At 46.3% G+C, this 12,471-nt stretch overlaps 1 protein-coding gene across 3 annotated transcripts in view; it reads left to right on the forward strand.

Moving 5' to 3' along the window:
* NINL (ninein like) overlaps positions 1–12,471 on the forward strand; it is a 122,025-nt gene that overhangs the window by 54,125 nt on the left and 55,429 nt on the right. For all 3 annotated transcript variants that reach the window (XM_018056940.1, XM_018056941.1, XM_018056939.1), the window contains exon 2: positions 7,262–7,674. In XM_018056940.1, the coding sequence (XP_017912429.1) occupies positions 7,492–7,674 (183 nt within the window). In that variant the 5' untranslated portion in view covers positions 7,262–7,491. The remainder of the gene's footprint in view (positions 1–7,261; positions 7,675–12,471) is intronic.

A 12,471-nucleotide genomic window follows, 5' to 3' on the forward strand; every position in this document is an offset into this window, starting at 1 on the left:
CACGACCCCATCTTCTGACTTTATTCTTTTGTTCATAGAAATTTTGACCTTTAAGCAAACTCCCCACACTTCCCACTCTTTTAAGGATGATAAAGAAGCTGTATTTCATTCTAGGTGTTTCATAGATGACTATTTTTTTTTTTTTTTTTTTGGTTAAAATTTCTGATTCTTCTGGAATTTGCTGAAAAGAATGAGATGGGTATTCTTTTTTTTGTTTTTAATATGGCTGATCAATTTTTTGGATAGCGTTTCCTTTCTTCCTTTTTTTTTGGTCAGCGCCAAGTTTTCGTTGCTGCTGGTGGGCTTTCTCTAGTTGTGAGTGGGGTCTATGCCCTCTAGTTTCAGTGCTCAGGCTTCTCGCTGTGGTGCCTTTTCTTGTTGCGGATTATGGGCTCTAGAGCACGTGGGCTCAGTAGTTGTGATGCAGGGGCTTAGTTGCCCCGTGACATGTGGAATCTTCCTGGATGAGGAACCGAACCCATGTCCCCTGCATTGTCAGGCGGATTCTTAACCACTGCACTACCAAGGAAGTCTCGCTAGCTTAACTTCTAACACTGCAGATTAATTTGTTCTTCTTTTGAACTTAATGCAAGTAGAATCTTGCAATTTCTGCTTGTACCTCATTCCTTTCCGTGGCTTTACAGTTTCCCAGAATATGCCTCAAATTACTTATTTTTACTTTTGTTTGTCTGTTTTTGGCCACATGGCTTGCAGGACCCTAGTTCCTCAACCAGGGATTGAACCCACGGCCCCTGCAGTGGAAGCGCAGAGTCCTAACCACTGGACGTCCTAACCACCAGGGACGTCTCCACTTATGTTTTCACTATTGATGGATATCTGGATTGCTTCTAGTTTAGGGTATAATGAATAATGTTGCTTAAGAAAGCGTGTCTTTTGGTGCCCAAATCTATGGTTTCTCTTTGAGTTGGAACCTCGGTGTTGAATTGCCATGTTGTAGGGTGATATGTGTTTAGCTTTGGAAGATAAAACTGAGCAGGTTTTTAGAGCTGTTGTGCCAGTTATACCCCTACTAACAAGTTGTGAGCATTCCAGTTGCTCCATGTCTCTATCAAAGCTTGATATTGATCAGTCTTTACATTTTAGCCAGTGATGTGGTATACTAGCAAAGCTTTCCCACTGTCCCCCAGAGTCCTACTTTGAAGCATTTTCCAATGACTGTGGTGTAAATAGTCCTCCCAGAGCAGATTTTAACCTACTAACTTGATGCCATTGAGACAGAGGAGGGAGCTGTGAATGGTCAGCATGAGCAGCTCCAGCTGCCTGGCTTGACCTCATTGGTACATCTTGAAACCCAGCAAAGTCTAAGACAGGAGAAGAAGACAGCGGGGAGTCCATGGGGCTGCTTCTTGGTCACTGAGCTCTATACAGTGTATACAGTTACAAGCATCGGCAGGGATTTTCCTGATAAGAGGGTCTCACCTTGAGGCTAAGGAAGCACCGCACACTTGCAGTGGCAGGAGAGGTTCCCTTCCCAGCCTGCCTTCGCGCTTGTCCACTCCATCCACGTTCTTCAGCCGACTGAGGAAATCTACCTCTGTGCTTAAGTGTACGATATCAGGTCCTCATGTGTGAAATGGGGTGATTGAATGGCACTCTTTGGGACCACCCTTTTCTGACTCTGATATTCTGTAACATTATTCTCAGATTGAGGGTCACAGGCAAAGTAGGTTATCCTTGGGAAATCTGGATTGAATAACAAGGTTACAGAAACCATTCCTAAAACAGCCAATAGGAGTCCACGTGAGGAGGACAGCAAGGGTGGACCGTGACTGCCAGACCTGCTCGGGGTTGAAAATTCAGGTTTATACTCACTGAGATCATGAGCTGTTACGTACTACATTGGTTTAATGTCCATCTGCTATAACAAATGCAGCTAGATGACAGATTTCTTTAAAAATTCATTGTATTGAATTGCCATATGACCCAACAATCCCACTGCTGGGGATACACACTGAGGAAACCAGAACTGAAAGAGACGCACGTGCCCCAGTGTTCATCGCAGCACTGTTTACAATAGCTCTGACGTGGAAGCAACCTACAAGTCCATCAGCAGATGAATGGACAAGGAAGTTGTAATACATAGACACAATGGAATATTACTTAGCTATAAAAAGGAGCACATTAGAGTCAGTTCTAATGAGGTAGATGAAACTGGGGCCCATTATACAGAATGAAGTAAGTCAGAGAAACAGCAATACGGTATACTAATGCACATAAATGGAATTTAGAAAGATGGTAATGACGATCCTATATGCAAGGCAGCAAAAGAGACACAGATTAAATAACAGACTTTTGAACTGTGTGGGAAAAGGTGAGGGTGGGATGATTTGAGAGAATAGCACTGAAACGTGCATTACCATATGTAAAATAGATGACCAGATCAAGTTTGCTGCATGAAGCAGGACAGTGGACACTCAGAGCCAGTGCTCTGGGACAACCTACAGGGACGGGGTGGGGAGGGAGGTGGGACGGGTTCAGGATGGGAGGACACATGTGCACCTGTGGCTGATTCAGGTCTATGTAGGGCAAAACCCACCACAATATTGTAAATCCTCCCATTAAATAATTTTTTTTTAAACCTTGAAAAAGGTCATATGTTGAGGGAGACTGGGCAGCAATGATTAAACTGTGTAAAAGTTATTTTGGGGGTCTTTAGAATCGGAAGTCCATTGCACTCGCTGTGGTTCCTTCAGAAGGAAAATTTATCACTGCTTAATCCATGCAACTGCTGTTTAATATTTGGGTAGAAGTGCAGAGGGTTATATTTAGAAATTCCGGTAGAGGGAATTCCCTGACGGTCTGGCAGTTAGGACTCTGTGCTTCCATTGCAGTGGGATCAGGTTCTAGACCTGGTCAGGGACCTAAGATCTCACAAGCTGTGAAGTGCAGACAAAAATAAATTAAATTAAATGGACCACACTGCCTTAAATAAAAAAGAAATTCTACTGTAAAAAAGACTCCAGTATGTGTGTGTCTTTGTATGCTCTCTAAGTTTTTGTTGAAATCTGGACATTCTGATTCTCCCACACCTCAGACATGAATGATTTTTATTAGTTGAGGACTACAGTTGTCTTTGTGACTTTTCTAAGCTGTTTTTGCAAAGTGTGTTCTTTGTTGTGGGTGGTGACTGACGTTTCCATTCTGCGATGTCTGCAGCCAGTCAGTGACCTGACAAAGGCCTGCCCCGCAAAGTCTTCCTGGTCGTCTTAGCCGTCTCCTGGATGCTCTGAGGGCTTCCCTTGTGACTCAGTGATAAAGAACCCGCCTGCCAACGCAGGAGACACAGGCTCCCTGGGTCAGGAAGATCCCCTGGAGAGGGAAATGGCAACCCACTCTAGTATTCTTGCCAGTAAAATCCCATGGGCAGAAGAGCCTGGAGACTACAGTCCATGGGGTCACAGTCAAGCATGACTGAGTGACTGAACAGCAATAACGGATGCTCTGCGGGAAGCTCCTGCAGCCCAAGGAGGCTGACCCCAAGGCCAGAGTCTGCTCCAGGTCCTCAGTCACCGACGAAACACACAGTCCCAGGTCTTGGGTGACATGGTCCAGATTGCCTGCTCTGGCTCCAGCCAAAGGACTTTGGGCCGCTGTCCTCACGGCTCCGGTCCCCACGGCGTCGAGGGTAGTGACTGGCTCCTGCTCACCGCCCTCTTACAAAGATCAGCAGCCTGTTTTCACCACCTTGCTGTGTCTGATCTGGTTCTAGAGTGTCAGATAGTTCCTTCCAGTCCCTCTTTATGGCTCAATTTTGCTCTGGTGGAGTTTCCTCCCCTGCCACTTTGCATGATGTCACCGTTCCCCAGTGTTTCTCATTAAAAAATTTTTTTGGCCTTGCAATGTGGCATGTACCCCCTGCATTAGGAGGCTTAACCCCTGGACCACCAGGGAAGTCCCCCCCACAACTGTTTTTACTCATACGCTGATGGTCTGTACCCTATCAGCTATGACACTAGGGATTCAAAATTGTAGTATTCCAGTTCTGTCATTTCTTCTACACTGTTACTGGCTACTTTTGGTAAAGAAGAGAAACTATTGCTTTCTTTATGGTAGAATTTTCTAGTTGAATTTAAGGTAGAACCTGATATTGATACTGAGAGTAAGGTTTTCTGTATTTGCATACATATAGTGATACACATAGAGAAGCTCATTTTTATATGTAGAACCTTATGTGGACAACCTCATGTATATAACCAACTAATTATGTAGATGTTTTATAACCACTGGGTCTATGGCTATAATCCCAGCATGAATATAAGTACATGTGATTATAAAAATCTTTAGGGAGACTTCCCTGGTGGTCCAGTGGCTAAGACTCTCTGCTCCCAATTCCAGGCTGCCTGAGTTTGATCCCTGGTCAGGGAACCAGATCCCAAATGCTGCAACTGAAAATTCCCATGTGCCACAACTAATACCTGGTGCAGCCAAATTAAAAAAAAAAAAACTTTAGGAAGTGCAAAGTTTTTGCCCAGTCTAAATACCTACTTTGTAGGAAGAACAAAGACTATATTAATCGCCAATTAAATGATGCATCAGCTTATTTTTATATTGTTGGGATTGGAAAATCCCTTTGATAAAAGTGATGGCCTCTCAAGCTTTATCGCTGAGATAGGGCTGACCTTGGCAAAGTGAGTAAAAAATAAGAAAAAAAAAAGCCATGAAAACAGCTAATGTAGAGATTAATCCTTAAAGCTCAGAAGTGCTGAAGTGTGAAGTTTGATTACCAATCCCAAGGCTATTTGACATGGTGCCCAGACCTGCTCTTCTGGAACTCAGGGCTGGGCTTCAATATTTAATCAGAGTTGTAACATACTCTCCAGATACAGAACATGCCATCTAGAATGCGACCTTGGTGCTGCTTGTTCTGGGTCAGCACGCTTTTACAGGGTTGTTTGGAGGACCTTGTTTGGAGTTGTTCTGGGTTGCAATGCTCTGGTTCCACACAGCACACCCAGCTGCTTGTGAGAGGCCATAGTCCTTCTCCCTGTCTTGATACCCAGCAGGTTTCCAGGGCCACGGATTAAATTTCTTCATTGCTGTGCTCCAGTTAAATGCAAACCTGCACCTTCCCTCATGGCCTCCAGAGGGCTGCGTGGTCCAGCAGAGTGCTGGTCAACCACTGTTTCTTAACTGGTATTCAGTTTGTTTGAGGGCAGGTTTTTCTCCCCAGGATGAAAACAAGGTTTTTACCTCACCTGGTAGCAGAGTTTATGCTCCAATTTTAAATAAAGTTTTATAGCACTCATTACTGAGAATCTACACATTCCAACTTCAAAAGAATCAAACCGGGATAAGCCAAGGGCTCCTCTTTATCTGGAACGTTGAATGTGGCTGGGCTTTCTGGTGGTTTCCATGCACGGACCTTTATGTATTTGTAGAATCCAGAAAGGATTAAATAATTTAGCTTGGGTGAAGAGAGAAACTGAAGAGGGCCTTGAACGTTCTATTATTTATAAGGACCACTTGGCTGTGAGGCCTGCACTTCACGGGTGAGTAGGCCTGGGTGCCAAGGGTGGGCAGTGCAGTACACTGGACCCCGCCTGAGGGTCCCCTCTGTCTCCCTTCCAGGGTCCTGCGTGGGGATTCTAGGGGACAGCGTTCTTTGCCCCCATACACAGGCTGGGGAGTCTGAACAGAGTCAGATAATATACCCCTGGCTCCCTGCTGGGAGGGACAGGGTCAAGCCCTTCTTCTTCTCACCTTCTTGTTTTGTGCTTGGGTTGATCCCTTTTCCCCATCGGGAAGGATGGAGGGGAAACATTTCTGGAAATAGGATTTGAGCAGCTGGGAACCTGGGGACCCGCGTGCAGGATGGTGATTCTGCTGTCATTCGTGGTATGATGAGCGCAGTTGAAAAGATGTCATAGTTCCGAGGTGTTTAGAATGTCCAGTGACTTGTCCAGCCCTTTTCTAGGACTCTGGAGTCCTGGGGAGGCCAGGGGCATCAGCGTGGTTGTGGTACAGACCTGAGCCCCAGCATATATCCCGGGTGGAGGCACCCTTTCAGTTTTTCAAACCTTCCTGACCCATCTCAGCGCTGAGGTTTGCCATGTTGAATCTTGGCTGAAAATAGACTCCCATCCTGGGGCGGAAGGAGGGCTCCTGTGACCAGAAGCAGTGACTCCTTTCTGCCAATATTTTCCCCAGCATTTTAAAAGCGGTACTGTGCTGTGCTTAAGTCACTTCAGTTGTGTCTGACTCTTTGTGACCCCTTGGACTGTATGTAGCATGCCAGGCTCCTCTGTCCATGAGGATTCTCCAGGCAGGAATGCTGGAGTGGGCAGCCAGTTCCTTCTTCAGGGGATCTTCCCAACCCAGGGATCCAACACACATCTCATAATTATATCTCCTGCGTTGGCAGGCAGGTTCTTTACCACTAGCGTCGCCTGGGAAGCCTAAAGCCAGCATAAGGAGCCGGGGCAGCGGCAACCCACGAAGCGAGGAAGTGGGGAGGCGATCGCCAGGGACCCAGCTGACCCTCCCGGCCCACGGCGAGGACAGTCGGTCGCCCACACTCGATCCCTCGAGGGGTGCAGCACGGCGTGGAGGGATGAGGGGGTGTCCCCCTTCACGGGTCCCCTCCCCGGCGGCCGGGGAGCAGGGCCGGGATGTCAGCCAGTCTGGCCCTTACCTTGGATGGAGGTTAGGAAGTGTCCTAGCAAAGGGCGCCTGAAAGGTCTTTTGTGCCTGACCTGGAGAATGCTGGTCTGAATCACACTGATGGCATATGCCTGGATGGCCGAAGACAAAGCACCTGCTCTGTTGGGTCAGGGTCCCAGTTTCCTAGGGATGAGAGAAAGGAAAGGAAAAGAAGTATTTCTGAATGGCCAGGACTCAACTGTGATGTGCAAAGCTGGCATGACCGGGGTGACAGTGGGCCAAGGGTGGGGGTCCTCTTGCCCCTGAATCAGCCCTTGAGTGGAATTGGGAGGGGGCTACGATCCAGTGAGCCCCCTCAGGATGGGGCTGGCCACTGCTCTTGAGAGGGCCTTCAGTGCCCTCTGACCTCCAGCCCCACACCTGAGTTCTGCCCGACTGGAATCTTAGGGCAGGAGTGCCAGGTGCCCAGCAGGTCCTGTGTGTAAGTGCATAGAGAAAAACATAGAGTGAATATTTGCCAAAATAGTAATAATGATATTTTTTTAGGTGATGAAATTTTGGATGACTTTGGTCCTCTTTATACTTACCTGTTTTTTTTCTGATTATTCTATATTAGGTACTTTTTTTTTTTTTTTAACAGAACAAAGTACTTCTGATTTTTCAAGCTAGTAGAGGGCGGATTCCCTGCGAACACGTCTCTAGCCTCACTGACCTCCTCCAGCCTCACGCACCCTGAGCGGACCCTGGTGCCCACACCCCAGCACCTACCCTGCCTGGGCCACACTGCCCGGTGCCCCGGGACAGTGGAGGGAGGCGAGGGCCAGTCCGACGGCGCAGCGTCTTCCTGTCCTGCACGCGGCCTGCGATGGGATGGACAAGGAGGAAGAGAACCACTACGTTTCACAACTTAGGGACCTCTACAGCAGCTGTGACACCACGGGGACAGGCTTCCTGGACCGGGAGGAGCTGACCCAGCTCTGCCTGAAGCTCCATCTAGAAAAACAGCTGCCTGTCCTTCTGCACACACTTCTCGGAAACAACCAGTTCGCCAGGGTGGGTACTGGACTTCACTCTCGCAGAGAAAAGCATGGAGAGCCTGTGGTGACAGCTGTGGGCATCTGAGAAACACCAGTTGACTAGTTAGGAGAAAGTTAGGAGGAAATGGGATGCTGTTTTTCCTTTTATGGAACTCTTGTATCGTGGAAAGAGGTTTCTTAAGATTGCCCTTTTTTAAGCGTAGTAACTTCCAGAGATTTTTGTTCCGTTTTTCCAAAAAGATATTTAACGGCTGATTTGTCTGGGGAGTGGAAGGTTGTTATGGATGGTTCAGAAAACACAGTGATCTGTGTGCAGCTCACGTGCTGGGTCATTCAGAGGCAGCTTTGAAGTACCTCGAAGGCAGATTGTCTCATAACGTTGCCCAGCGTGAAATTCGTCCAGCAGCTGGACAAAACATCGCGCGTTGCTATTGCAGGAATGAAGGCTCCCTGCCTTCAGGGGTGCCCTCTGAATGTACCTGTCCCAGATAGGAAGAAAGTGCGCACGGAGTTCTTTTCTCTAGTCCTGACGGGAACACTGAGAAGCATCTTAGTGTTCCTGTTTCTTAAATGTGTCCAGATGTAACCTATTCATTTTGTGCTTGTAATTAATGAATTTTTTTGGGGGGCTGCCCTCGGTCGTTGTTGCCAGTAGGCTTTCTCCAGTTGCAGCGAGTGGGGGCTGTTCCTCATTCCTCATTGCAGTGGCTTCTCCTGTTGCAGAGCCCTGGCTCGAGAGTGCAGGCTCAGTAGTTGTGGTGCTTGGGCTTAGTTGCTCAACAGCATGAGTGATCTACCCAGACCAGGGATCGAACCCCATGTCCATTCCATTGGCAGGCAGATTCTTAACCATTAGACCATCAGGGAGGTACACATGTTCATTTTAAAAACAGTGCCTGGGAATTCCCTGGTGGTCCAGTAATTAGGAATCTGGGCTTTCACTGCCAGGGGCCCGTGTTCAATCCCTGGTTTGGAAATTAAGATCCCACAGACTGCAAAAAAAAAAAGCAGTGCCTGTAATAGTGTTGGTCATCTTACCTTTGAAGGGAGAGTATTTTCCCCCCACAGAACTCAATAAAACTGGTCTCATTTTGAATGAGAAAAAAAATTCTAGCCTGGAAAGATGCCTGAGTTGGTTCTTGGGCAGAAACAAACGAAGAACAACCTAAAACGCCTCCCTGCTGGCCCCAGGGGAGCTTCCAGGCGAATCTGACTCCTGTTACTTCCCTAGAGCCCCGTGTGGCTGGTGCTGTCAGCAGAGCTGCTCCTGCAGCGAGGACTCTGCCTCACACACCCACCCCACCCTGCTCGGTCGCTTTCCCCTCCTACTGCTGTTTCTTTATGGACTTAAGCCTCAGGTGTGGGAACTCCCCCGTGGTCCTGCGGTTAAGACTCCGTGCTTCCACAGCAGGGGGAGCTTGTTCCATCCCTGGCTGGTGAACTGAGATGCCACGCCGTTCATGGTGTGGCTGGGAAAAAAAAAAAACGGGTGTGATTTTGATCGCTCATGTCCTCGCCCCTCTTGGTATCACCAGGAATTGTATTCGAGGGCTAGGTGAGCAAAAGGCACATTTGTGAAAATCAACACTGGTTAAAACAGCGTAAACAGGTTATCTGGTTTCCTTGGTGTTTTTTATCCTGGCCCTTCCTCCTTTTGTGAGCTGTGATGGGAGAGGACACAGAAACACAGTCAAATGGTATCAGATAAAACAGCAGCACACTCAGCCATCAGGTTCCCTCCTGTTTTTTTTTTTTTTTTTTGGTAATGCTACACAGCTTATAGGATCTTAGTTCCCCAACGAGGGGTTGAACCTGGGCTCTTGGCTGTGAGAGTGCAGAGTCCTAACCACTGAACCACCAGAGAATTCCCAAATCCCCTCCTGTTTGATGGCTCAAAAGAAAGCTGATAAGTATTATCAAAGACGCAAAAGAAATCTGAGATTGGATCAAACAAAATGGCCGCTTCATTCTGCTCCCATGCAGTCAACAAGGTGTTTTTTTTTTTTTTTTTAATATTTATTCATTTATTTAGCTGCACCAGCCTTCCCTGCGACATGTGGGCTCTTTAGTTGGGGCATTTGAACTCTTAGTTGTGGCATGTGAGATCTGGTTCCCTGACCAGCAGTGGAGCTGGGCCCCCTACATTGGGAGCTTGGAGTCTCAGCCACTGGACTACCAGGGAAGTCCCTCAACAAGTATTTTTGAGCACTTCTTATGTGCTAGGCAACATCTAGAAGCTAGGAGTGTAAAATGAAAGCAATATAATATCTCTGTGAGATGAAAGCTATGCAAGAATACTCTTGCTAGTATTGATCCACATGGCAAAAGTCTGGATACAGCCTTTTCAATATGAGATTCATTAAGGTCCATATAGTCAAAGCAGTGGTTTTTCCAGCAGTCATGTATGGATGTGAGAGTTGAATCATAAAGAAGGCTGAGTGGCAAAAAATTGATGCTTTTGAATTGTGGTGCTGGAGAAGATTTTTGAGTCAAAAGGAGATCAAACCAGTCAATCCTAAAGGAAATCAACCTGGAATATTCATTGGAAGGACTGATGCTGAAGCTAAAGCTCCAGTACTCTGGCCACTGATGGGAAGAGCCAACTCATTGGAAAAGACTCTGATCCCGGGAAAGATTAAGGGTAGGGAGGAGAAGGGGACAACAGAGAATGAGATGGTTGGATGGCATCACCGAAATGACATGAACTTGGGCAAACTCTGGGAGATGGTGAGGGACAAGGGAAGCCTGGTGTGTTGCAGTCCATGGGGTCGCAAAAAGTTGGACATGACTTGTGACTGAAAACAATGAATTAATAGATCCACCTGATGAAACTGATGCATCCTCCTAAAGAAGAGAGAGGAGGCTTCAGACATTGTCATATTAGCAGTTTAGCAAATTCACGCCCACCTTCCAGCGAGGGCTACTAGAATGGTAAGGCCATACACCACAAGGAAGGGTAGCCCCCACTCGCCAAATGAAGAAAGCCTGTATGCAGCGAAGACCCAGCCCAGCCAAAAATGAATCAATAGAACTTTTTTTTAAAAAAGAAGAAAGGTGAAAGAATGTCTCCTTGAGAAGGTGAATTCTGCTCAGTTTTGAAAGGATATAGAGACCAACACATCCAATAGATATTTGTTGAATATTTACAATGTGTCAGCCATGAGATCACGTGCTAGTTGGGGAGCCAGAAAATAAACACACATATAAGTAGTCCACCTTCAAGTCTGATACATGTGTAACCCAGGCAGAGACGTTCCACAGCCAACAGCTGCGTTTAGTGCTCAGAGGCAGCCATAGAAATGTGCCCATTCAAGTTCTGTGCCAGGGATGGGAAGCATGCTTGGACCTATAGCCCCAGGCCTGCTTTTCTAGCACATACCGGTGACATTTTGACCTACAAGTATCTCTTGCGTTGATTTCTTTCTGTGTGACTTCAGGTGAAGCAAAGGTAGAGAAAAGAGTTGGGAAGTGTGCAGCTCAGCGAACATCCATTCCAAGCATACCTGGGCCCCCAGCATCCTGCATCCCTCCTCAGGTGCCCCTGTGGTCCCTCTGGCCCCAGCAGTTACCACTGTCTTGATGAGAACAGCATTGATTTGTTCGCCTATTTCTGACCTTCACACAGGTGGATGGATATATACAGCGCATGCCCAGTGCATACTCCGGTCCTTTCACTCAGTGTTGTGTCTGCAGTCTGTATTCAGATAGTGTAGGTCAGGGTCTATATGTCGTCTCTGTCAGTGTTTTTTATTTCCCCTGTTGTCGTCTTTCATTGTCTGACTGAATCACAGTGTATTTACATTTTCTTTAGGCACACCTGGATCATTTCCAATATTCTTTAATAAATTATGTTTTTTGCTGAAAAAAGAATCAAAGTGAAATTAAAACATTTCAGACAATCACACTAAAAGAGCTAAGCACCAGCATACTTAAGAAAACACATAAGTCTCAAAGATCTATTTCAAATAGATGGAAAACTATCCCAGGCAGATGGTCGGAAATGAAGGAAGAAATGAAAAACAAATTGGAAAATATTTGAATAATTCTAAATGAACATTGACTATATAAAACAAAAATATCTTGTAAGGAGTTAAAATAAACAATAACAAAGGCACAAAAATATCAGACAGGCTTTGTGTTGTCCCTGAAGAGGGTAAAACTGGTTAATATGAAACTTTTAAGCTCCATAAGAAAGCTAGTCTCTAGGGTAAAAAGCATTACTGAACTGAAGAGGGTCAGCATTGTATAGTGACAAAAGATTCAGCTTACTGAAAGGATATGAATGTATATTCTGTGACCCAGCAATCCCATTCTTAGGTGTGTATACTCCAGAGAAACTCTTAGGACATATGTGTGACTGTTCAGAGCTTTTTTTTCCCCCTAGTGTAGGGGCGGGGGATTTAATCCGGAAAGGAACCTTGGTGGAGGACTAGCCTAGGTGCTGGCACGTTCTCTTTCTTGGTGGGTAGTGAAGGCATGCATATTTCTTTATGTGTTAATGTTTGTGGTCATGGGACACCTCTTTTCTGTACCTTTTTTCTAACTATGTTATCTAATTTCCTATTATGGAGTTGTTAACAGTGTTTTTTGGTGAAGGGCTTATGATTCACTCTTTTTTAAAAAAATTTAAATTTATTTATTTTAATTGGAGGCTAATTACTTTACAATTTGTATTGGTTTTGCCAGACATCAGCATAAATCCGCACAGGTATACACATGTTCCCCATCCTGAACCCCGTTCCCTCCTCCCTCCCCGTACCATCCCTCTGGGTCATCCCAGTGCACCAGCCCCGAGCATCCTGTATCCTGCATC

Source organism: Capra hircus, chromosome 13 (genome assembly GCF_001704415.2).
Source record: "Capra hircus breed San Clemente chromosome 13, ASM170441v1, whole genome shotgun sequence".
Taxonomy (NCBI): domain Eukaryota; kingdom Metazoa; phylum Chordata; class Mammalia; order Artiodactyla; family Bovidae; genus Capra; species Capra hircus.